This window comes from Leuresthes tenuis, unplaced genomic scaffold (genome assembly GCF_036924035.1).
Source record: "Leuresthes tenuis unplaced genomic scaffold, fLeuTen1.0.hap1 SCAF_16, whole genome shotgun sequence".
Taxonomy (NCBI): domain Eukaryota; kingdom Metazoa; phylum Chordata; class Actinopteri; order Atheriniformes; family Atherinopsidae; genus Leuresthes; species Leuresthes tenuis.
In genome coordinates, this window is record NW_027325370.1 from 12,313,726 (window position 1) to 12,340,990 (window position 27,265).

The following is a 27,265-nucleotide window of genomic DNA, read 5'->3' on the forward strand; positions in this document are numbered from 1 at the left end:
CTAGATTTCTATACATTTTCCCAGGTGGCCACATCTGAGTATTCAAAATGCCACACACAGATTTGTTCCTGCCCCCCCTCACCTCTCTGCACAGACCTTTATTGTATTTAGAACTATACAGAACTCTGCTAACAGCAGCTAGGAAAACTTTTTTTGGCTCTGACAGATATATAAATGCACACATTTTGGCCTGTGCCGACTACATTAAATAGTTCTGGGTGTTTCTTTCAAAATGTCAAAATGTCATTAGGTATTTATTGTAGCTTGTGAAATAACCTTGATTCATGCCAGTGACAGACAATCCTGGGATCTGTTGAGGGTGGAGATATGTATGGTGTGTGTGAGTGTGTATGCATCCCTTCCTCCCTCCACAGCTGGGTGACTCCAGCATCAGAAATCCTCCCACAGTGCTCTGTGTTTGGCAGGAACCTTTCTAAATTAGAGCCAGGTATTTAATAGTTTGGAGCACAGCAGTGATACAGTGGCCACATGGACTTTAGAAGAATTTAGAAGTTCACTGCAGGAGAAGGGACAGATATAGAGGGAGCCATACAGACAGAAATATATGATAATGAGGATTATAAATTCTGGGAGAGAGCAGTGATATGTGTTTAATCACTTTTACTATACACAGAGATAGTCTAAAAAGCTGACTCAGCAGCTTTCCAGACCTACTCCAGGTCAGTAAGGTTGAGTTGGACAAAAAGACTGATTAAACTCAAACTATTGCTACAGGACTGCCCCTGACTCTCTGCCCTTGAGTACTGAACTCTACACGGCTTGTCAACATGGGAGATCAATATTGCACAAAACTAAAATGTTTCAGATTGGTCTTTGCAGCTTATATTGTTAATTTATTTTTCTCTGGTGTAAATAAGACAATTCTTGAGCCAGTAAAAATGTCTGAAGGAACAGGAGACTCAAATAGGAGTAGATCTTTGAATCCCAGGATGAGAAAGATAAACAGAAAAAGAGATGCCAAAAAGGAAACAGTAAAACTTGATGAAAGTTCTCACCATCAGTTATCAGCTCAAAAATGGCTCCTATTAAATTTCAAGATCTTCTCCCAAAATACACAAAGCGTAACTCCCCAGGTCCCCTGTCAACTCTGTCATATTAGGATCTGTTTATATTTGCTTGTGAGATAATGTCAAAGCACATAAGTTTGAGGTGACTTTAGGTTTTCTGTAATGAGTATGTTTCTGATACTGTTATTTTAGCCAAATGAAATGAGTAAATCTTAACTGTGATGTCGCATGAGAGTGATCTGTGGCCAGATTCAATTTCTACACTCCCTGTAAAAAATTAAAAACAGTTGAGTATTTGAAAACAGATAGTTGCAATAAAAACTACCTTGAATAAATCTAATAATCATTAATCATCTGACAAGTGTGGTTTGGGTTTTCCTTCCCTGAGTAGTTTCCAAGTAAGCTGATTCAGCTGTGCTAACTAATGACAGATAACTTTGACAGCTACGCTGTATTGTTTTCTCCACATATAACAAACATGCCAGGGGAAAGATTTAGCTTTTAATTTCCACTTGCCGGGAGTCATTGAGTCAGTGAGTCATTGAAAGTGAAAGTTGGTCTATTCCTGATGGTCTCAGTGTAGAATGTACTGTGTGAAGTGCGTCTGACCTTCAAAGTGCTCCAAACTCTCAGTCTGTTCAGTGGTTGGTTTTCTTCTTTCCCGTCCAGCTTCATTGCCTAAACCACAAAATATTTCTGTCGCTCACAATTTCCTTCATGTTCTACTGCACCAGACATTTTTTTTTAATTTTCACAAATCTTTTCTTCTTTATTGCAGCTGTACCTAGGATAAAAAGTCTTAAGTTCTCCAATTAACGTGACTATAGATAACAGTATGCAAGATAAATAGATGTTTAATAAATTATCTTGTGCGTGAACATGATTTCTGTCTGATTCAGACAGATTTTCATTGGTACCATGGTAAAGAAAAATTATCATGTGGTAATTCAAACGATCCTCAAACTACATATTTGCCATGACTGAGAGATCGTTAAAAATGAAACACTGTGCTTTGGAATGTTTTATCTCTTTCCTACCTTTATGTCTATCTCTTTATGTCCCTGGTTCTCCACAGGTGGGGAATTGTATACAGGACTGACAGCAGATTTCCTCGGAAGAGACTCCGTGATTTTCAGGAGCATGGGCGGTCGCTCCACCATGAGAACAGAGACTGACCAGAAACTCCTTCATGGTAGTTCACAAATCATATTCAGTTTGAAAATCAAACAATGTAAACAAAATGATCTTCTTGCCTCTGAGTTGTTGTTTTTTTTGTTCCAAATAAATGCATAAATTTAATGAACTCCTACCAAAGGAGGTTAATTGATAAAATCTGCTCTTGCTCTGGTCACATTGTTATTTTCACTGTCTTTAAAGTTATAACCTGCATGGTAATAGTTGGCGACAGGGCACAATAATCGCTGCTGGTATAGCGCAATTTATTATCTTTATAGAAGCAAGAGAAGTACAAATAAAACATGGAAAATGGAGGGTCACTTGGAATAACTGTATTTTAAAATCTAACAAGACTACAAGAGTTGAGTTGAGTTATACTATTTAAATAGATTTTTCTCATCTATCTGCTCTCATCTATCTATCTCAATTTACCCGTGCAGACCCCAAGTTCATTGCTGCCCACCTCATCCCAGACAATGACGACAGGGACAACGATAAAGTGTATTTCTTCTTCACTGAGAAAGCTTCCGAGGCAGGGGACAGGGAGGGGTCCATACATACACGAGTTGGACGAGTGTGTGCGGTGAGATGCTCCTTAACTGTTTTTTTTTTATTTCGTTGATACTGCAAAGGATCATGTTTCAGACTGCTGATGTAAGCAGTAGACAGCAGAGTTAGGAAACTGCTATCACTTTGCAGGTGCTTTTTCTTGCTGCTGTTCTGAAAATTGACTTTGAACTGAATTAATATACTAATGAAAAGCTCATCCAGAGTAAAAGGTGCGAATAATTAGACTTAAGAACTCTTTTCTGCATGGTCACATACAAACGTCTACAGGAGTAACTTTCTACAACAGGAGATTATGGGTTTATAGGTTAATCCTTTTATTTATGACATTTACAAACCCTCTTGTGGAAAAGACAAATTTCTCTTAGGGTAATCTTATATTTACATTTCCCCAATGGAGTGTGAGGGTATCATCAAATTCCAACTTAGATGAATGTTTTCTCCTCCTGAAATGCACACAGCTGTCAAATTTCCCAACCACAGTCTCCATCTGCTCTGCACGCTCTGTAACATTCTTTCACGCATTGATTTGTCTTATGAAACCACATGTGTACTGTGAGAACTACACACATTTAAGGTATGCATGGGGGAATACACACAAATACACTTACACACACATTCAAACGTTCAGCTGCAGGATTTCAGGGGGTTGAGTCTGGTGGATTGTGCCAGAAAGGTTTTAGACAAACTGCTCCAACAAAATCCCACCTAAACCATCTAATTTTAACTTTTCTTGTCATCTTTATCTCTGCTCATGTTTCTCTCCATCTGTTTCTTTCTCTTCCCCATACTGTACGTGTGTTATGCCATTTTGTCCTGAGGTCTCAGTTTTCCCCTCGGGCAAATATGAGGAGTTGTCAGTACATCTATCACACACACACACAAGCACACACACTGTGGGCTGCATCGTTTTAAGCTGTCAATTGAAAATTACTGACACATTAAACGGGTATGGTTTGAAATGGGCCAGTGCTAATAACACACCTCCTTTTAAAGTTAGGATGTTTTAAATATCTGGTTCAAAGCCACAGCTTCCTTGTTGGTGCTCTTGCTGTTTTGATCTAAAAACTCATTGATTGTTTGGAATATGAATGCCTTATGTGTAGAAAAAGAAATAAGTCCTGCAGTGTTTAGATATATAGATGGGAACACCTAAAATGATAGCTTAGGCTGGAAGTCAACACTTTAACCTCAGCCATTGATTACTAAATCCAGTGTGCTGGAGCCCAGAGACAAAACAATGAATAACGTCTGTTTGGAAAAATATACACAGCTGTGTTTAATAAATTGTTTCTCTGTATTTTCTGCCAGAATGATGTTGGAGGACAGAGAGTTCTGGTTAATAAGTGGAGCACCTTCATAAAAGCCAGACTGCTCTGCTCTGTACCAGGACCTCATGGCATTGACACACACTTCAACCAGCTTGGTGAGATACACTATTAAATTCATATCAAGGGCATGAGAATTAGCATTTGCATGCACATCCATGCAGTACCTCCTTTTGACATATCAAATCTATACTCTCACAATACTGACACACACATTGACTAGCATTGTCTTAATGTGGAACAGAGGATATTTTCCTGTTAAGGACCAAGGATGAGAGGAACCCAGATGTCTATGCAATCTTCAGCACCATCAGGTAAACACACATACAGCATAATGTCTTATGTGCAGCTTGATGTGTTTACCCTCCTTTTCTTATCGATGAATAGACAGTAATACAACATGATATAACTTTTCTTGAAGTTTTTCATTCCCAAACTATGTATTTGCTTTCTTTCGTCTACAGCAATGTGTTCCAAGGCTTTGCTGTTTGTGTTTACCGCATGGCTGACATCAGAGAGGCTTTCAACGGACCTTTTGCTCATAAAGAGGGTCCTGACTACCAGTGGGGGGCTTATGAAGGGAGGGTGCCCTACCCAAGACCAGGCGTGGTAAGTGATAGTTTACTAGTTATATCACCTCCAAAACAAAATGTACTCCCATGTTGCCCAGCTTTAACTGAACCACATTTTGTACTGTGCTTACCATTATCAGGGCTGCACAGTTGTGTGGGGGTTAGTTTTGTTGCTTCACAACAGGATGCTACCTGCTTCCAGTGCCAAGTGGGGCCTTTCTGTGCGGAGTCTGCATTTTCTGCCCGTGTGGGGCTTCCCTCTGAAAACTCACGCTTCCTCCCACAGTCTAAAACTCTACATATTTGGTTAATTGGTGATTGTAAATCAATCCTAGGAGTGAGAGTGAGTGTGCATGGTGATGGACTGACAACCTGTCCAGAATGTTCCTTGCCTTTCACCCAGTGGGAGTTGAGATAGGCTCCAGCCAATTGGATTAAGCGAGTATAGAAAATAGGTAGTTTTTTTTTACCAGAATCATAGCATAGGCTGCTGCTTGGCAGTATTATGGGGAAACATAATTTTTTTCCTCTGCCCTCTGTCATCTAAACCTCTAAAAGTTACTTTTCATTCTGAGACATATCAAAAATTTATGAGGATTTACATCTCAAAGTGAAACTGGTTAATTGATTGACCCGGCAGTGGTCCAACAAACTGAGGCCTCTAAAAACGCCCATAAATCTGAATTAAAATCTTTCTAAAGTTATTTCAACAAAACCTGGAGCTCGATTAAAAAAAGTATTTATTGCTGGGCTGTTCGATAATGCCATAGCTTAAGCTACACCAGGTTTTTCCAAAACATTCAAGTTACTGCGTATATGGTAACAGAACTACTACAACAGACAGAAGAGCACTCAAAGTGCTGACGGACTGACCCTGTCAAATACAGGATTGTCCTCACCACAGTGTAATAACTGGTACCATTTCCCCCAAAGCAGTTTTGTGTAAAATGACTGTGATGACTCTATAATTCATGTTTCTCTGAACATGGTTACTTAAAGCAGCAAGTAGCTTATAATTCGAAACAGTTCCACATTATGTACAAAAACAAAAGAGAAAAATATTATGGGATAAAAAGGCTATGCAAACATCAAACATTGAGTGTTGAAAGTTTCCATATCGGTAAAGTAAACTACTGTATGTTGTAGTGCAGCTGTGGTGACTGTACACAGTGCAGACCCCTCTCCTGGTTTACATCCTGACTCTCAGCAGAGTTCTCTCATGTTCTCTTGACCACATCACCGTAACTCAGCCGTTTTACACACACAAACCCATGTGTCCACAACGCACGTACACATAATTTGGTTATGTGTACGATTCCACTTCATTACCAGAGTGAATAAGAGCGCACAGAGGAAGAAGAAGATGAATAATGTGAGAGCAGAGTAGACACCTCTGTGGTTTCCCTCTGCTGACTCTCTGATTAACAGGAATGTTTTGGCTTGAAACTGAGAGTGAAACAGGGTAAAAGAAAGAGGAAATGATGGTAGAGAAGAAAAAGGTGGTGACTCAGAGGAGGCTGGTGAGGAGGCACAGATGGTGAGAAGAGGTGGTTGTTTCTTTCCACAATTTGACATCCCATCTGGACTTTTTGGCAGGAGTTGAATTAGTTATCGTTATTAAATTGTATCAAATCAATTTCATTAACTCGATTTTAAGAGCAATCAAGCCCTTTTCATTTCTTTGGGTGTTTGATTGTAGTAGATTTAAGCTTGATACTATGTAATACCCATCACTGCATCTGAAGTTTCATTTGAGAAAGATATTTGTATTGGATTGAAATATTACTGTACATCATTTGATTTATATCACAAGTCAACAGAATAATGGGCTACTAGAGCTTTAGAAGTAACCCCACATGGACTAGGCAGGGAGTTTTTCCAAACATTACAAACACTTTAAAGCTCCATGATTTAAAATATATTTTACCCTGACCTCGATCTTGATTCTTGATCCATATAAAGCACTTGAGTTACACTTGTGTTTTTCCTGGACTGGGGGCTGATTCTTGACATGAAGGTAAATATAATTTTATTACAAATAAACAAACCATGTTATACCATGTTATATCAAGAAAATGAGATTGAATGTCAGCCAGGGGGAAAACATCTCTGCAACCTTATTAAAGGATTCAGTTGCATGGCATGGAATCCCACTTTGATTATTTTAAGCTTTTTATTGCTCTTGAAGTTCAAATAAATTTGACCAGAAAGGGATATTTTAAGGTGAAATAGTGTATTCATGCAAAACAAATGCTCATTTTCAGCCATACGTTTCTGCAAAATATACTTACCTGTTTTTCCTGAAAAAAAGCAGTTATCCTGCTTTAGTTTAAAGTGTGTATAGGTAACACTTTTCATTTTGCATATTTTATGAGCAATCCATACATGAAAGGTATTTAAATGATAGGCTGACATCAGCCATTAGCTAATCCATAATCAACTCCTTAAAGAAAATCACATATATATATTTTTTTTTTAATCAATTTATTATTTTTATTTTTGTTCCAGAAACACGTTTTGAGGCCTATCATTTATTTTATTCACGCATACATTTGGGCAGTTGATTCAGCAATTAGGTTTATCCACACAATTTTAAATGGGTTTCTTAGACGTGTACTTCGGTCATTACTTATCGTCAGAAAATCTGTGTTTGGATTTGACATTCTACATCTTCTGCAGCAACATGAAATAAAGCAACCTCAGAAGAACAGTCTATTATAGATCAATGATTTCATTGTTACTTGAATGCAACCTCTCTACACCGTTTAAATACCCTTTTGAATATAAATCCACAACACTTTTTTTTTATTGTGTGGATAATTTACTGATATGATACGCTGAAGTAACAATAATTCTTCCATACAAAATTGCAAACTCAAACAGCTATACTATAGCAATAAGATTGTATAAATACCCGTCCCTCAGTGAGATGATTAATTGATGAATTGCTCTTTTGTGTTGAAGAGCGTCTGTCTCAGTTATTTGCTTTCTTTTTCTAAGCCTCAGTTTATGATTTTTGGCTAAACTCTCAAGCTCATCTGTCATTTTAGTCATTTGTTACAATGTTACTTTTCCTCACTGATGGTGCTTCACTCAGCCAAACATCTTAGTCATCCCAAATACCCTTTCTATGAAATCACCTTGCTTGGGCTCATACATTCATGCTTGTATGAAATTCTGTTAAAATGCAATAGTCAAGCCTCAAATAAGAATATAATTGTTTCATGATAAAAGTTCATGATAAAAGTATTGCCCATGCCCACTCATTATGACTTGATATTTTCTTATTGCAGCACTGCAGTAAAGCTCCAAATGACACTGTTGAAATTAGCCTGACAAGCAGTCTTTGTGGGAGTCTTTTAGTCTGGTCCTCCTATAGATGAAGTGAAGGTCTGCTGACGACTGACGCTTCTAAATATCTCTGCTGGAACAAACTAGCCAACACTCTTGATGTCATCAGCAGAATGCATGGAGCCAATTTTGCTTGCTTGCATTTTTCTTAGCCCTCATTGTTTTAAACACACTGTATGTTAAGCACTCGCGCAGGGATTTATGAAAATAGCTCTGCTCACTAAGACTTTCGCTGCTCCACTAATAAGATCTGAATTACGACCAAAGTCAGAGGCCAAGTAGTTCATGTAAATGCTTTCATCTGGACATTGTTCAGCTCACTTGATTATATGAGCAATACAGTATTACTGCCAAGTGCCAACATGTTCATTTTCTCTTTCTTATGGTGGTACAGATTGGAGCAGTTTTTTGCTGACAAACTCTGCTTCTTCAAAGAGGTTTCTAAGCACTTAATGTCATAACATTAGATGTGAACCTTCATCCAAAGCTTTAAACTCTATAAAACTCCTAATGAAGGTTCTCAAAGAAAATTTTAGGACCGTAATTAGGTTAGTTTTTTTGGAAAGAACACCACCAGTTTGGTGGAAATGGTGGGAAATTACAGTCACTGTGGAAACAGTTGGCATTTTTCTATAGATTCTTATTTGTGTCACATCCTTCCTCTATTTTTCTTATCTCTAATGTGCATTCAAATAATCTGCCAATGTATATCAGTTTGAATTGTTTTCTCTGTGACTTGATCACATGTCCTTTGTTCTTTGTGTGTCTTTCCTACCCTTGTCTCTTCAGTGCCCCAGTAAAATCACCAACCAGCCTGGCAGAGAGTTTGGCAGCACAAAGGACTTTCCTGATTCAGTGCTGCATTTTGCCCGCAGTCACCCATTGATGTGGCGGCCGGTGTACCCGGCTCTGCGCCAGCCTGTGCTCGTAAAGGCAAACATTCCTTACAAACTGAAACAAATTGTGGTAGACCGAGTTGAGGCAGAGGATGGGCAGTATGATGTCATGTTCATTGGTACAGGTAAGAACGTGTACTGGTCAAACTACCAATTATGTTGGTAGTCATCTTTTATATCCAGCACAAAAGTGAGATTCTTGTTTTTCAGTGTTTCAAATTTTGTATTTATCTGCTTGTATTTCAGATGTTGGTACAGTATTGAAAGTAATTGCTCTGAATAGTGGAAATAGTTTGGAGACAGAGGAGGTAACACTAGAGGAGCTACAAGTCTTTAAAGTAAGTTTTACTTGTATGTAAATACAATTCTTTGCTTCCTCAGTCTTTTGCCCCTTTCTTACACAACAAGCCATTAATCATTATACATGTAGACAACACTTCTTTCTCTATGTCTCTTAAATCCTCTTTTGAGGCAGCAGATACCAACTCTGAAAGAGTCTTTTTAGTCTTTACAGAAAAGCTACTTTAAATTCTCATCACCTAATTCTCTTCACAAGAGTGAAGTCTTCTAAAAATGAAAACATCAGAAGATAATGACTTTCTTTATTGCAGGTGCCAACTCCAATTACATCAATGGATATATCTGTGAAAAGGGTGAGTTGATCCAATGTGGTTGCTGTGATAACTTTAATCCCCACTTTTGCAACCTTAAATCAATAAATAAAGTGTTGTCTTCATAATGTTTTACTCGCGTTTTTTCTCCACTCATTATTTCAAACAGCAAGCCTTGTATGTGGGCTCTCCAGCAGGTGTGGTGCAGGTGAAGCTGCATCGTTGTGAGACTTATGGCAAAGCCTGTGCTGAGTGCTGCTTAGCCAGAGACCCTTACTGCGCTTGGGATGGATCATCCTGCACACGATTTGTTCCCAACAGCAAACGTCGCTATCGTAGACAGGACATCAGACATGGAAATCCCGTGCTGCAGTGTGTGGATCAAAATCCGAGCGGTGAGTTCACTTCACTCATGTTTTGAGACCTTTTTGTTGGATCTGACCCTTTCTTGGCCAGTCACAGTGACTTTCTGAAGTATGTTTTGCAAGCCTGGCAACCTCATAGTGTTGGCAAGGATTCCAATCACAACTGTTTATGTGATTTAAACAAATGTGTTACTATGCTTTGATTAATTCTGGGAGGTGCACCTTTGTTCTTTTGACAGAGCCGTGTTAGCTGTTTCCAGACGTTCTTCTTAGCTGACATGTGCATATAATTACCAACATGTCAAACTATTTGTTTATTATTGGAGACAAATCTTCATATATAACTAGTCAAAAATGGATCTTTTCAGATTGACAGTAAGAAGACTTAGGTTAAAGGAATGAAAGGGAAATAAGTATATACTTTTTCAAGCCTTTTATCTTATTCTTTTTACCTATATTTCTTGTCCTGCGCTTGAATTAATTTCACAGTTAATGCACAGATTGTCTTGCTTTTGAGGTTGTGTTCTAAATGTTTTTAATTCTCTCAGTGCTTTGACATCATTTCTCACTTTAGAAGAATGTTTTGCCTGTTTTGAAAAGAGAAGAGCTTCCCTTACTCTATCTAAACTATTTAGCCGGAGAAAGAAAAAAAGCCTCTGTAGGTAATGCATCGTCAATACATCGCAGGATGTGTTTGTAGGATGTGTGTGTGTGTAAGAATGTGTTTGTATCTGTGAGGCTCTGTATCAGGACAGGAGTTTATCTGAGGAGGTCACTCTGTTTGTCTTGAGGTGCGTGAGACACATGCTTAAATGTGTTTCACCAAAAATACATGTCAACAACACATGCTCATTTACGTGTAAACACTACACAGATGGTGCATATAAAACAAAACCTAGTACTCAATTCACACTACAGTGGCTACATTTACATGTGCATTCTGACTATTGATCTTATACTACAAGTGTTCCAATTATGATGTTTACATGAGTTTTAAATAGAATTTTCATATTTCTGGAAATGTCTTACTCAGAGCCGTTATTGGAGGTGTTATGTGACATTTATGTTGAAGAAGAAACCAGGTAATAGACCATGAAAGGCAAACTTTGGCAATAGTCAACGCTCCTACTGAGAGAAGTGCACGGAAGAAAAATGTATAAAGAAAAATGTATAAAGCTGATTTTGAGTGTGAAGACAGACAAGAAAATGAGGAAAGAGTTTGTGAATGTGTTTTCTCACCTGAGTGCTTGTATGGAGGTGAGGTGATGATGAATGCATCCCTGAAAGCCTCTGGGTGAACCTCTGTTGAACAAGCTGTCTTTGTTCCAGGTGTCAGGTCTTTGAAAAGGTTTAAGAAAGGTCTTCCGGAGCTCTTTGTTTTGTTCCTGAGATTAAGAATTGAGCTAAATACGGACATTCAGTATTTACTCACAATTTGCACTCACATGGCATGGTGTGAGTGTTCCTTCCACTTTTTTTAAGTGAGGTCAGACTTTTAAACATTGCTACTGCAGAGCTTTTTTATGTGTGTGTTTGGGGTTTGTTTCAGGAAGCCATAGTTTTCGCACTGCAGTGGAGAACAGCAAAGTATATTTTCTGGATTTTTTTTCCACATTACAGAAAAAAAAGTGTAATTAATCAACTAAAAATTATTTTAATTTCAGTTTCCTGCTAATTTCTTATAATTTTGTATTTTCTCTGAAACAACGAGGCCACTGACTGATGTTTCTAACAATAAACAACCATAACAATACTATCTGGGTAAACTGATCTAAGTTCACTTTAATGGAACTAAAAAAAAAGGTGAGATCAGCAATCCAAAACACACATTTGATACAAAATATTGTTATGACTTTAAAGCTGTAGAAAAATGTACCTAATAATCAACTAAGCACACGAGGCATTTTTTACTTAACGGTGAGCAGGTAAAGCCGATGATGCTGCACCTGGAATGAAGGCTATGAGAGGATCTTGACCACTAACAGCAGCTTATCCAAGAATCCCATTTGTCTTCAGTTAAAGTTTGTAAATCTTCCAGGAGTAAACTGGCCACAGGCTGTATTTGCTCTTCATTAACACAGAGTGCTCAGAGCAAAAAGATAAAACCCATGTGAATGGAAAATATCCTTACTCAGGCCTAGTTTCCTCATACCTCTTTCATGTGTCTGCAATTCTGTTTGATGTATGAATTATCCACAGAGTTATCATTGTAAAGAAATCCAATTTTATTGAGTGAAATGGAAACCTCACTACAGTAAAGGGACAGAGGTCCTTTTGAGCAGCTTTTTCTTACAAAATGTGTTCAAAAGGTCAGATTGACCTCTATGGACAAGTCATTAGTTTGTTGGATGTTTGTTATACCATATTCAGTACATAATGTTTTTTTTTTCTCTTGAAAATCTATTAAAAAAGTTTTTTGATGAATGCTTTATCAACAATGATATGTGAAATGTGCCATTTAGTTTGAAGAAAGCAAAAACAATAACTCTCTACTAGTTTTTCTACATTTTGTTGATTTATTATAGACTCACAAAAAAAAGATTACTGACATTTTACTCAAGAAATCTTTGGGATACACACATATACATGAAATTTACAGTTTATTAATAATTCAGTGCTGTACCTCAACTGTGCTTCACAGACTAAGTCTTTATTTTCATCCTTTAAAATCTGTCCTTTCATTCTTTCTTTCAATGAGAAGACCCGGATGTGACAGAGGACAAGGTGGTGTATGGAACAGAGAACAACAGCACCCTCCTTGAATGTGTTCCTCGCTCACCACAAGCTACTGTCACTTGGCTAGTCCAGCGTGATGATCGCAAGGAAGAGGTAAGATGATCAGAGAGTTGCAAACCAAGATAATAAAATGCACATGTGATGGGAGGACAGAGGGGAAGCTTTAGGAGATGGTTGAAGGGTGGAATAAAAGCTTTTGGCAAACAGTGGCCTGAGTAACTGCCTGTAAAAGTGAGATTTCTGTGTGCATTTGGCACATGGCTGACACATTTGACAGCCATTTGACATATGGTTGGAATTAAGCAGTTTTATTTCAAAGCAAAAAGCACAATTACTCTGTCTCTTGAATAAACAGTGAATTCTTCGCAAACTTCGACCACATGCCACTGACAGATCACGTGTCACTCAATGTCGGCTGGCCACTGTGACTTAAACACGGAGCTGCAAGGTCGTTTAAGCCTATATGTAGAAAATGATGCTGTGTGTCTCTGCACCCACAGAAATCTCTCATCTGTTTGAGGTTATGTTCCTCCGGGCTCAACTGAGTGCCTCGGTCAGCCATGCAAGTATTAAGGCATTACCACCCCTCTCCATTTCCTTACAAATAAACATTTGGCTGCCACTAGCCAAGGTTGCCATGTTTGTGTTGGCACCAAGGGGCAGTTAGAGCGCCTGCAGCAAAGAATCTGAAAAGTGAGGGGAGGCAGATAATGTATGGAACAAGGGTATAAGGGTTGCAGAAAGGCATTGGTTGAGAATTGTAAGGAATGAAAGAAAAAAGAAACCATGGTTCCATGGTTCATTCCTGCTGCTGCAGTCTGTGCTGAGGAAATACCACCAGTCCCTGTTCTCTGTCTGTCTTTTTTCATGTCATTAAGTGCAGATAACTTGCGCTATCCCTAATCTTTCCTGATTTATATGCTTATACTGTATGAGACAGTGCTGTCTTCAATACTTTCCCTTCTCCAGACACATCAGATAAACATTCTAATTCAAGACAAACCAGGACCAGAATGGGAGCTCTTTTGAGGCTGCTTTTAAAAGAACCAAAAGCAACAACTTATTGCATGATAGTCGGACCTTCATAAAAAAATGTAGACAAATATCTCATCACAATCATTTGAAGGATAAATAAAATATGATTTCTTATAATATCAAACATGCACAGTCATTACATTCATTTATAAACTGTGAAATATGTAAACTGTGAAAAACTGAATGACGGATGGGAGAGACTTTGTGTTGGTTATGTTGAATTTTGAAAATATTTAACTTGGTGGAAACATTTTCATTCTAAGTGTAGAGTTGGGGATTCAGATCTGATCCACTTGCCAACAGATTGAACATGGATAGTTAAGTCAGGAAATTTTTGGACACCAGCACAATTTCTTTTTGTTTCATCCATTGATCAAAACTTACAGTTTAGACCCAGCTTTAACTTAAAGGCATTCCCATTTAAATGTGTGAAAACAACTCTTTAATAAGTAGTATTCAGTATTCACTTTTCAGTCTGTTTCAGCCAGAATAGATGTATAAAATATATCATTTAAGCATAAACACATATTCTCCGTCTGCCACTTTCAGGTGAAGCTGGACGATCGTGTCATGTCAACGGAACAGGGTCTGCTGTTTCGTCGTCTCTTCCGCCAGGATGAAGGTGTTTACATCTGCCGCTCTCGAGAGCATGGCTTCACGCAGACCTTGGCTCGCCTCACCCTTGAGGTGCTCCAGGGTGACACTGTTGACGAACTCATGGCACGTGACAACGCAGGCCTCTCTGATACTTTCAAAGACAGGTCTACAGGAGGATACAGGGCCTGGATGCCTTGCAGCACATACAGCAGGGGCAGCTCATCGAGCCAAATCGGCCAATCACGCACATGGTTCAAGGACATCATGCAGCTCATTGGGCCGTCGAACCTGGCACACGTGGAGGAGTACTGCGAACGGATGTGGTGCAATGACAAACTCAAAAGGAAACACAAGAGCATGCTGGAGAAATACCGCCAAGCACAGGACAGTGCGAGGAAGACTCGTAGCAAGAGCTCTGGTGAGCGGAACCGAACACCACGGGATCTGAGGGCATGGGAGGAGTAACAAAGGAGAATGCAGTGAGACACGATCAAAGTGGAAAAAAAGAGACTAAGGTTTGGGAATGAGATCAGAGAGGCAACATAAAAGACCACTCTATTAATCTTATTTGTACAGAATTTGGTAGATCAGTCTTCTTCGCCATTAAACTGAATACAAATTCTGAAATTATTGTAGAAAAAACTGTTTGATTCACCTGAATATATGACAGGTATGTAGAAGGAAATCACAGCTTAAATGGAAAAACTCCAGCAAAATGTTAATAGTCATATTCCAGCAGTAAGCAAAGCATGTGTTGGAGGTTTTCAGTCATTATGAAGTCAGTGCACTAAATTGCTGCATGCAGATGTTGTGGTCCTGGCTGTCACCCAAGAAAAGGAGAAGATTTCATTTGTGTGGAGAGACAGCTCAACAACAGGCCACAATGCTGAAGTGAACAGATCGCTGCAGATGTGATGATGTTAGTACAGAAGAAAGAAAATGTTCAGTTACACTCCAAGGATGATTTTAAAAATCTTAATTAAGGACTTTTTCCCTCACACACCTTTTGTCCTTATGTGCTGTTGTCACTGAGATGATTGACTCAGCTCTTGTTTCATCATGTTTTTCATCTCAGAGAAAATCGTCAGAACTTCTTGGACCTCAGATTTAAAAACAAATGCATGATTTTGGGCTGACTTTACTGACAACAGGCCCTCTCTCACGCTTGGTAGTTGTCCTCGTAGACTCTTTTATGATTAATTCTTGTTGGCTCATATTAAATTCTTTGTTGTATTTTGCATGTAGTTCAGACACACTTCTACACACGTTTCTTTTTTGGATGGTTTTCACACGATGCAATCACTGGATTAATTTTCTTTTCAGTTTATATTTAATGGTTCAAGTCTCTTACCTCGCTCCTCCTTGGACTTATTATGACATCAGCTCATACCCTGATGCTGCAGTATATTAATGCGAGATATACACAGTTTTAGAATGATAGTATATCTGATCTTATGCATGAACACACTCATATTAACTGAAATCTCTGTCACCCAACACACTGAATGCATAAGCTCAATTAGCTCAAACTAGAAGTTATGAGACGATTGTTGATGGTTCAACTGATTAAAGGCACATTGCTTTGTTTTCACTTTTGTTGATCAAACTTTCATTAGACACCAGCTGGGGTTCAAAAACCCAAAGGCACTAACCCAAAATGGAATTGTTAGTTGTTTGGGGTTTGGTTGAATGCCTTCCCACCTCCTGAAACATACACCAATAAGTCACAACATTAAAACCACCTGCCTGAAACAGCAGTGCTGTCAACACGACTCTGACCCATCAGATGGACTCAGAACCTCTGCAGCTGTCATGTGGTGCCTGACACAGAGATATTCAGTGGATGTTTTTGGTTGTGTGGGGTCTCTGCGGATCATATTTGTTCAGGCTTATCTCGTGGTTGCCTAGTTGGAGAGATTTGATGAGTTCCTCAGGCTGTCCTACTCGAGGAGGCTGCTGTTGTCACAAACTGCCATTTCTTTGGAGGTTTGTGCAGGTCTGCGGCAATGTTTAGGTGGATGATACATGCTCAACATCTTAGGGTCCAAAGTTTTACAACAGTACATTGCCTTGTAACAAGATGTCCAATGTTATTCGCTTCACCTGTCACTTCTGAACCTTATGCACCACAGTGCAACGAATAAGTCTCACTAAGTGACATTCAACATAGGAAGACTGTAAAGAGTAATTATTTTCTTGGCACACTAAATATATGCCCTTATTTTTTTATAAATAACTGTTTAGTCTTTGAAATGTAGGCAAGCATTAACATTTTACTTTAAGATTTTATTTCCAACCGCTGGCCAAAAAAAGCCATTTGAGAGGAAATTCAAAAGCAAGTCTCTTTGTTGTGACCTAGCCTCCTAATTCAACCATCCACTAAACTCTTTCCCAGTGATAAAAGAGATCAAAAGAGCGGGTCAAGTGTAAAGACAAGCTCTTCTTGCGCCCTCTGCTTTTTTTTTATTTTTTATGTTTCATGTCTTAAAAAGAGAATAATTCATACCACTGTTTAGTGGAACATGATTTTTGTGGTTACTTAAACCAAGCTACCTTTGCAAAGGAAAAGGCACAATCCTCCAATTTCGACACCGAAATTCATTTTGTGTAGGTCCTCTTTAACAGCACCCCTCATACCGGGGCATTATTTGCCTGTGCCTTTGAAAATCCATCACAAATCTGCTGAAAACGTTTACTTCAACATGAACATAGTTTAAGTGTTTTGGGATATTTGCTGTACAATCAATTCTGGCATTACAAAAAAAAATAATTGAAAGGCAAAGAGCATAGATACCAAGCTTTGGGTTGTACATAGATGGAAAGGAGGCTGTTGGAGCTCCCGTAACACAAGAAAAACATCAAAACAGTAAGACCAATTCATTTTGTTGCCTTCATGATTTGAGAATGGGCAGTAAAAGAAGTGTGAAATTTTGCTTTTAGAAAGGTACGTCAGTATAAGCATCTTATGAAGACTGTATTTGAAACTCCCAAAACCCTGTTTTTACCCTGAGCTGTACAGCACATTTAAGCACGTGTTTTAAAGTACTTGCTCTAAAAAATATTCAGATATATCTCCCAACTAAAGTGAAACAACATGAAACATTTGTAAGAAGGCACGATCTTCAAAGATCATTAAATAAAGTATTTCTTTAGTTGTGGTGCAATGAATTTGTTTTAACTTCAGTTTCTTGTTGTGAGTAACTGTCAGCAGAAAAAAAGAAGAAATGTGTTTGAATAACTTTTTAACCATGATTATAACATTGTTGTGCTAAAGATGCAAGTGTAAGACAAGCAAGATTTCATTTTACAACAGTTGTCATCAGGCAGAATTGCTAAAGTAAATGCTGATACTCACTGGTTAGTGCTTCGACAATGAACCTGTACAGTGAATTACACTAAATGCAGTTTTCTGTGCATGTTCGAACACTATGAAAATCCACCAAATGCAGTTTTTGTACAGTTGAAAGCATGTTGCTGTATTGCATGTGACATTTTATACTTTTAACTTAATCCTGTGTCCACTGTAGCTAGCTGTGTTCATTGTAGTTTATTTGCTTCGTAACTTTTTTCTGCCACTGTTTGGACTCACAGCATTTGTTGCCTTAACGTCCAACTGTGGTATTCTTTTGGTGTGTATATAAGAACAACTGATGGATTTTGTCATTAATATAGTGATACTGTATAGAAATCGGGGGCAACAGGTTTCACTCCAGCCAAATTGATTGGTGGTATTTCAAATACTTTAGGACTCTTTTGACCTTCACAACCGCTCTGCATTAACAAGAAAAAACACTAGAAAACGCAGTAGTTATATTTCAAATGGCATTAAAAATGTACATGATTTACCTTTAAAGTTGTGATTAGTCCAGCTATAGCACATAATCATTTTGAACCTTAGAGGTTCAATAAGCACGCCTTTTCCATCAAATACTGCTTTTCACAAATATAAAGATAACACTGAATATAGATTTAGACTACGAAATGTGAAGATCAAAATAAATATCTACTCAGTGAAATGTTTCATCATTTGTGGCAGAGATGTGAGCTGGTTATGGGGTCTTTTTAAGAAATTCAATGTGTATTTATGTTTTATTTAAGTATGTTTCTACAGTGCATGCTATGAGCTTGTATGCTATTTAACACAATTAAAAGTTGATCTTTGTAACATGAAGCTGATGCCAAACAGATTTTCTTGTTGCTTGTATGGAACAGATAGAATCCTATAGGCTTTTGTCTATTTTGATAAGACTAGACTAATGGCGCCAATGATGTAAACACACAAACAGCAGTCCTGCGAAATGAGTCATTCTTCTAAGCTGTGCCGTTTACTGCACTGACACACTCTATTTATAACAAAATCAACAACATGCAGACTGCACACCTGCAATGAGGTAATTTTTGGCATTCAGTGCTGGGGCAGAAGCAACTAGTTCCATTTCCTACGTGTTTGATTTGTTATTTCCAAATGTGCGTCTTCTGTGCATGTGAGGGGCAAGATATCCTTGAATAAAAAGCTAAAACAGAGACAACTTACGCTTCTTTCTTATAATGGGAATTGCATTTCGACTGATGGAATTATATGTATATAAGTCACCATACAGGTAATGGAGGTTCCACATTGTACTATAGAGGAAGCAGGAAGCATGTGTGGGAGTGATTGGGGAGTTATGGGCCCACTGTTGACTCATTACGATACCCAGTTACTGTGTCTGGCCATGCATGTGATTGAAGGGTAATTGGGCTGTAACATCTGTGTAAATGTGGGTAACAATGGTTGCTTGTCACTTCAACAAACAGACCATCTCATAAAAATCCAACCTGCAACCGAACCCACTAAACGACTTCACACCTTGTCAATGGTTGCAACCATGAGACACACACAAATCCAGAGTAGATGACTGCACGTGCACACAAGTAAAGAGTTGCATGCAAACAAGCCCAGGACTGACACAAGTGTGTTGTTGGGTTCTAACTTCAGTCACCTATGTGTAAAAGCCATTAAAGTGGCCTCAGAGTTGATGTTAGGCTGAGAACTTTCTCAAGCTTTCATGACAAACAAATGGGAGGTGGCTGGAAGCTCCGTGAGGTTCATTGAATTGTTGTAAAATACGTCAACACTGTGGGCCTTGTCTCATGTACAGTACATGGGCAATAAGTCATCAAACTAAGTGGAAAGGTGGTCCTTTAAAGTGTAAGACTATAAGAATATCTGTAAGAAACTGTATGACCAGTTTTCGAGCCCAGTCCAGAATTTGTAAAAGCTATCTGTAGTTTATCCACATTGCAAAAGTAGCAGTGTCAACCATAAAAGCTCAAAAATTTGAAACATGAAAACTCCAACATGTACAGTGTTTCTAAATTTGTAAACCTAACCATATAAATCTTTATATTCCATACATTAAACCTCTATTGTTTTTCTATTTCAAACCTGAAGCACGTATTTCTAACTTCCGTGAAACAAATTTATATCTATTTTTGAAATGTTTGACAAATAAACTAATAAATTATTACTATGCATAGCACTCAACACTACCTTAAGATAAAGTATGTCTTCTTAGAAAAAAGTATGTGGTCTGATCCATTAGATACATTCAAATTATTTTACAAAGTGGAAATATAAAAACTTGAAATGGCACAGGGCAGCGGATGTATATTAGATGGAAATATTGTCCATTATGATGAGTAAACAAGAAAAAAAGGGAACTGAATCAAAGGTTCAGAACCCATTTTTGTCTTCTCTTTTAAACAAAACATCTTTAAAAATCTAAAGTTTGCCAGATTTAAATACAAGCTAATATTTTAAGCAGAGTTGATAACTATAAGGTCGCAAACCAAAACACTAATTAAAAATGTGTCTTCGATTTTTAAAAAACAAAAAAACATATGGTGCAAATCTGGGGCAGGACATGGTATGCAGTCAGTCAGTGTGAGAACTGATGCTTTCCAGCACAGCAACATGAACAGAAAGCCTCATACACTCCATCAGGATCAATAAGTGCTACAAACTTCTACAGTGGGTGTCATCAGAAACAACATAACCTGTACAAAAGGAAACTTTATAGTTATAAAATAACTCTAGAGAGGTCAACATGCTGGTTGTAAACTAACTCTGAAACTATAATGCTGCCATAATCTACTCTAATAAACCCAAATCAGAAGTTATGAAACAACTCTGTCCCACAGTTTTAAAACTAAACTAATATGATATGATATAAGACATTGAAACTGATTGTGGCTTCATGCCTCTTGTGAAAATATGACACAGGAGCACAGCATAATGTAGGATCTCAGCAAAAGGTCCGACAGTAACCGAGTTAATACACATTTTTCTCAACACACATAAACTGGGGAGGAAAAAATTGTCCTGGGAACAGCTACTTTTCAGCAGTAATCATTATAGTCAATATTGAACTTAATTGTATGCATTTAACTGGGGTTTCTGTCAAATATTGTTTTATAAGCTCTTTTTATATGAAACTATTTATTGGCAAAAGCCCCACATTGCATTATGTGCTAAACAAAATGCGTTATTAAAGTAATTTAAAGTCCTTTCAGTTTGAGCCATTATGTCTATTAAATGTATCCAATGTTGAATAATTTAATGCTATTAAATGAGAATTATTCTTATAAATCTAATGACTAAACAATTTAAGTGTTTTTCCATATGCTTTCTTTAGGTTTTGACTGGCATAGATGGACTTTGGAATAATATGATATCATCAAATATGATGCTATTTGCTAAATACACATTAAATACACACCAGTTACATTTTTGGCCTGTCAAAAAACACGGAAATTAGGTTTAGCCTTAGGTTGAAACCTCAGTCAGAGATGTTTTTTTTTATGCTGCTGTTTTAATCATTTGTAAAAGACGTGTGACCTCAGGAAGTTAAAACCCATCTCCCTTTGGGTATTCATTGAAATCCTCAGAATTTTGATTAGCACCAAAAAGAAACAATGGGTTTATAAATGCAATGATGCCAGGTGTCCTGGACAGCTCCAACTACATGTGTAAACTCATTTAAAATGTAACAAGATGCACTAAGACTGGAGATCTAAGACCACATTTGGAAGTGGTCTGTGATACATTTATCGGCATTCTTATAACAGTAAAATGTGTGTGTCCTGGGACACACTGAGGGACCACCTCCTCACAAGCAGCAGGCTTTCTGTTCTGAAGTTATTCTGTGCAAAGCCCAGCTTAAATGCCTTGGATGCCTCATTAAAAGAAAACCTTTTTGTTTATGTTCATTTCTTCAGCAGCTGTGTTCAGCATATCTTGGAACACAGTGCCTAAGTCATAATATTTCATCATGCTTTGTGCATTCAGCACATGGGTGAATTACAAGCAGCAAAGGTACTTTTTACTGTGAGCAGAGCTTTAGACATTTAGACATTCTTTAACTTTCTGCAGAGTTTGGACCAGCAGACATGGACTGATCCTAAACAACCTTTCAAATTTTCAATAAAAAAGTGCATCTTTTACTTCTTTCTTGTATCTATTATATAACACATCCTATAAAGTATAAATGTGACTAAAGTGAAATGTGATCATATCTGAGTCTGCATTAAGATTCCATTCATACATGTCAGCATATCTTGGTCTGAGAAGATGAAGTCAAAGAACCTTTTTCTCCTGATTCCTATTTGCCTTGAAATAGCTGAGAACATAATCATTCTGCAGCTTTTAAAGAAAGTGGTTGAGCCTGTGTAAGCGAATGTGTGTGTGCACTCCAAAGTCCAAAAATGGGAAGCCCACTAGTCGTGGTGTTCAAAGACTCTTGTGGGAATGAAATAGAGTTCGAATAAGGTTGTGGTTAGGTTTAGAGAACAGGTTGGTATTCAGCTGTGATGGCAATGATGAGGGTATGGGACAGGGGAATGCATTATCCCTGTGGTGAATCACCACAGAGATAGAAAAACAAGTTTGTGGGTGTATGTGTGAGGGGAGGGTGTATGCGAACATGCACACACGTGAGAAGAGACATGCCTAAGAAAGCCACAGATGTAAAGTCTCCACTTCGACTGATGAAGATTAATCCACAAAATAAAAGAAAGATCCTGAACTGATGTTTTACTTAAAAGTATTAACTTTTCTACAGGAAGTTCCAAAGAATAAGGAAATATAAAGTTAACAATAAAACTGAATGTAATGTGGACTCAAAGCAGCAGCACTTAAAAGATAAAAAAATTGTATTTATGGCTATAAAGGATGACATTACTTACATTCTGTATTTGTTGTAAAACAGTAATGCTTGATGTGATGATTTTCCTTATTGTGAGTTTGGAGTTAAATGTGTCTCTTGCAAAGAAAACGCAGCATAGAGAATATCATTTTTATAATTCTAAACCTACATTTTACCTTTAATTTTTTTTTCCAAATGTAAAATAATGGAAATGATCATTTAAATGCACAGATCAACAAGAAATGTGAAACAAGTACCTCTCTGCTACTTAAGGAGACCTCTTGCCAGCTAAGTTCGAAAGGCCCTTCCTTGCCCGTGGTGTCCACCAGGAAGTAGGTTGCTGCCAACAGTAGGCACTGATGACTGAGCACAGCTCAAGCCAGTCAAATCTGCAATGGTGGATGTAAAAGTGGCAGTTCTTCTGGGATTCTTTTCAATATTAGCAGCATAATACACACTACTATGACATAGGATCATTAAGATGACAAACAACATGCAGTATGTGCTCATGGGGAACATACACTGAAACATACACTTTGTGTCCCAAGAGTAAGAAACAAGAGAACAGAATAGTATAATGTTATGAGAAGGCATTGATGAAGGGGAGAAGAAAGGAAGCTGAGGAAATAAAATGGAGAAAGAATAAGAATGTTTTGGTCCCAGCTTGTTTGAACTGGGTTTTTAAGGCCTCAATAATTAATCAGTGTGCATTTGTGTCACTCTTTCACTGTCTGTGAGGAAACACAGTCCATGAACATGCAGCAAACAACAAAACAGAACTAAGATGAGACTCAAGAATACAAACCAGAGTGAAACAATGAACCCAGAACCCCAAGACCAAAGTCCAAAAAATACTCAAACCCTAATACTATAAATTCTATAAAACCTAAAGTTTCAGTATTCCAACCCGCATCATTTATCACTCTCTCTTGCTCCTTTATGTTCCACACAGCTACAGCAACCACACTCTCTCATGCTGAGGTCGGGAATGTACTTGGCTGAATTGATTGCTTTCAAGGTTTCTGCACAAAAACCACAGCATTTCCCAATGCAGCCTGATTCTTAATTAACAATGGTGGAGAATACAGTCGAACGCAAGAAAATAATTTCTTTTGAAAATTAAGAGGGCTCATTAGAGAGACATTAGAGAGATAAATCTTGTAACAAGTTGGTTTCAATAAAGATGAGACTACAGCAGAAGAGTTAACAAAGGCTCTGAACAACAGAAATAGGTTACTATTGTTCCAGGGTTGCCTTAAACATAGCAAAGAATAATAACAGTTAAATCTTGTTTCTGGATGTGTAATCTCAAGCTGTGATACATTACATCACATCAATTTAACATTTGTTGCAACAAAATTAAAAGTAGCATCAGCACAGCCTCACGAACCCACTTAAAGACAAAGTTAAACAATTTGATCAAGTTATTACATTATTTAAAAGTTAACATCGAACATTATTTGTGTGTTGCTCTTGAATATTTCTCGATGCTCAACCTATGTCATGAAAAAGTTTGGAATTTGCAACCTGTTGAAACAATGTAAGCCAAGGTATACTGTAGTTTATCATCCAAGAAAATATTCTACTAAAGTGCTACTAAATGGCATTGAAATAAGTCAAATCAGATATTAGCTCTTAAAAGTTGTTTGAACTCCTTCATATAAAATGTTGATGCTGCTATCAAACTTCATTTCAACATTGGTCTGAAATGTATAAAAGCTACAGTAGCTGGTGAGTAAACCGACTGTACCAGCCCATTGTTTCTTTGTTTGGGTGAGCTGTTGGCTTGGATGAATCTAACCTACTCTAAGGTTCTGAGGTGGCATTGATGTTCAGTGTCTCTTATTTTCAACTTCATGCAAACTTTCAAATTCCCATTCCTGTAAAGTCAAAATTTGAGACGGATACATTGAGGTTTGGCCATCTACACATTTTTACTTTAATAATCTAGAATCTAGATTGTTGTATTCAGCATATGGCCTGTTGTCAAGAGACAGAGCTGATGATGAGGGGGCCTTTTAATTTCCTGGCATTAGCAAGATCCTTGGCAACAAATACAGGAAATCTATTTGACCCTTAAACAGATGTTTGTTGCATCACAGGGAAGAACATGTGTTTCCAAGTTTCTGAGGCAGTTATTCTTTTGGTTTATAAATGGATGAATTGAACACAAAGTGGTGTTTTCATCAAAAGCACAAAAAACCATCAAGAGGTGGACAAACACCTGATTATTTCAAGATGGAAGTAAGTTGCACGGTAACAATCATCTTGTTGCATGGGAACTCTCATCAGTAACTCACATACCACTGGTTGCTTACATTTACCTACACTTATGATTCACTTCCTGTTTAGGATCAGTGCTAAAATTGGATTTGGTCCCTTTCCAGAATGCCTGATTATGCCAGAGGTAATGACCAGGCTGACAGGACAGGCCAATGGTGAATGATGGCTGCAAAAGCTGTGCTGGATATTATAGCAGGCACCTCGGGAACTGCTCACCTGGGACCAAAACCTTTTCAAACAGACCCCTTATAGCTGATGTAAAAATGTTGATCTAATCCCCGATACAATACTGCATGATGTAGTTCAACCCCAATTCCAGATTGGATGCTGTGTCGAATATGAATAGAAACTGAACACATTTACAAATCTTATAAACAAATATTTTATTCAAGATACATCCTTAAAATGTATATCAAATGTTGAAGGTGAGATTTTTGACTCGTTTATGAAAAATCTTAGTGTTTCTTGAATTTGATGGCGGCAACGCATGTAAAACTAATTACAGAGCTACTGTGCAGCATCTGCGCCTCTGTTAACAAAAGTCCAAAAATGTCTGTGAGATGTGGTGACCAATTGCTGGACCTCTGGGACTGAAAGTTGGAAGTGTTGTAGAGAGAGTGAGAGAAGGGGCTGAAATCTTCGAAGATCACCATGAATGCACTGGGGTGTTGTGTTTGTCACCTGGCAACGGCTGAGGCGATGACATCACAGACCGCATTTGCAGCGGCACAGGGTAAGATTTACATTACTACTAGAATACAGAGGAACATGAGAACAAGAGAACACGGGTAAACCCTCTCAATAGATAATACGGATGTAAACTCGCAGCTAACAGTTCAGATAGTTTTCATGACCTATAAATATATCTATATATAGATATATCTATATATATCTATCTATATATATAGATATATATAGATACACGTAAAACAGGTTGAAATTCATCTTGAATGTCATTGAGGTAAAGAAAACCAAACAATTGCTGATACTCTTTCATCACATCTTGCTCTCTCCTGCTTCACAGTTTCCATTATACACACAATGTAATTCAATCAACTTGTCCCCCCAAACTGTCCCCCAAACAAACAACCCCAGCCCCACCTCGGCGTGACGCCTCACAGTAAATGAACAACCGCAAGTGTGTTTTGGAGTTCAGAGAAGTAAATTAGTTCTATGTGTATTCAACTTCCACTTACGTGCATGCCAGGAATAATTCATTTACCATGTGGGTAGGTGTATGTTTGTTATAGGAGCAGGAAGTGTCCCAATCCATTAGTCATTCAGCTGCTTCCTTCACAAACATGTGGCGACATCTTGACCACCAGGAATCTGTGCTCCCTGTAACTGGAGGGATCATTGTGCTTCTTGTTGACTTTCAGAGCTCTTGATCTTTTGAATTTTATATGATCAAGTCTTAAATAAGATAAATCCTCATTTTTTCATATTATCATCTTAGACATAGCTGACAGGCTTGTACAGCTTTTTCATGTTTTAGTTCCTATTTATCTTCCTTTTCATACTTATCTGTTCATTTATCTCTTATTCATGATGAATTGGTGCAAGTGTTTCTTCGAATAGTTATTCTAAAGAATGATTTGATTGTCCTCATGATTGTGACTTTGTTTTAAAATATTACCAGCCGCAGTGCTATCTTGGTAACTTAGTTTCACTATTCCTCACTCAACAAATCTATGTACAACACGATAGACACAGACTGTGGACAGTTGTAATCATATGTATGTAGAATAACTTCAAATGAAAATGTACTCTCAAAAGAATTCGTGAAAGATTTTGTTTGAAGAAAAGGTAGAGGTTGTGTGATTTAACAAAACAGAAAATTTCCTTAAAAGCTCTTAATATCGTTTCTGACCGTGGAGATCTCAGTATGCATTTATGTCCTCTAAAATGGTTTCTTTCAACCATAGACGTGATCTTTCCAAACCTTTACAAAGTAGCTGCAATAAAAGAGGCAGGAATCTTTTTTTTTGGAATGGTTTGACATTGATTTGGTAAGAAATGAAGAACCACCTATTTTATCATAGGGTATGAGGTAAGAACTCCTCCCCAAACCCAAGTTTTCCTCTTTAAAGAGGTGTTCAAACGAGGTGCAATTTTGGAACAAAGCTGTCCCTTCTCTGGCATGAATGACTCAATACCTTGATTTTGCTCAAGAGACAACTCATTTTGGCAGAATTTGAACATTACTGGTTAATTTACCTTTTAACAGAGCTAAAAAACCAAAGTTTTTACTTTCTCGTGGTACATGATACATTGTTTGGACAAGCCAATTTAGTACACATAGTGTCTTTACCATAAAGCCTTGTTTGAACTGTAATGTAATCCATTGGGTGTCGGTAAGCAGTAACTGGAGAATCTTTGAGGTGTTTATATCTGAGTAATGATAAACTATCCCGGACTGTCGGTTCTCTCAGAATGACAGGTCTAATAAAACTTTAGAGAAATTAGTCTAAATCTTTTTCTTCTCTTTTTCAAAAAATATCTTTCCTTATTTATATTCTTTTCTTTTTCATGTT

At 37.7% G+C, this 27,265-nt stretch overlaps 1 protein-coding gene across 1 annotated transcript in view; it reads left to right on the forward strand.

The window, feature by feature from the left end:
- Nucleotides 1-16,732, forward strand: part of sema3bl (sema domain, immunoglobulin domain (Ig), short basic domain, secreted, (semaphorin) 3bl) — a 60,957-nt gene extending 44,225 nt beyond the window's left edge. The window contains exons 6-16 of the mRNA XM_072366655.1: nt 2,104-2,220; nt 2,645-2,787; nt 4,083-4,197; nt 4,344-4,413; nt 4,564-4,708; nt 8,812-9,043; nt 9,165-9,256; nt 9,530-9,571; nt 9,699-9,924; nt 12,596-12,723; nt 14,215-16,732. Coding sequence (XP_072222756.1) covers nt 2,104-2,220; nt 2,645-2,787; nt 4,083-4,197; nt 4,344-4,413; nt 4,564-4,708; nt 8,812-9,043; nt 9,165-9,256; nt 9,530-9,571; nt 9,699-9,924; nt 12,596-12,723; nt 14,215-14,727 — 1,823 coding nt within the window. The 3' untranslated portion in view covers nt 14,728-16,732. The remainder of the gene's footprint in view (nt 1-2,103; nt 2,221-2,644; nt 2,788-4,082; nt 4,198-4,343; nt 4,414-4,563; nt 4,709-8,811; nt 9,044-9,164; nt 9,257-9,529; nt 9,572-9,698; nt 9,925-12,595; nt 12,724-14,214) is intronic.
- The last annotated feature ends 10,533 nt before the right edge of the window (nt 16,733-27,265 follow it).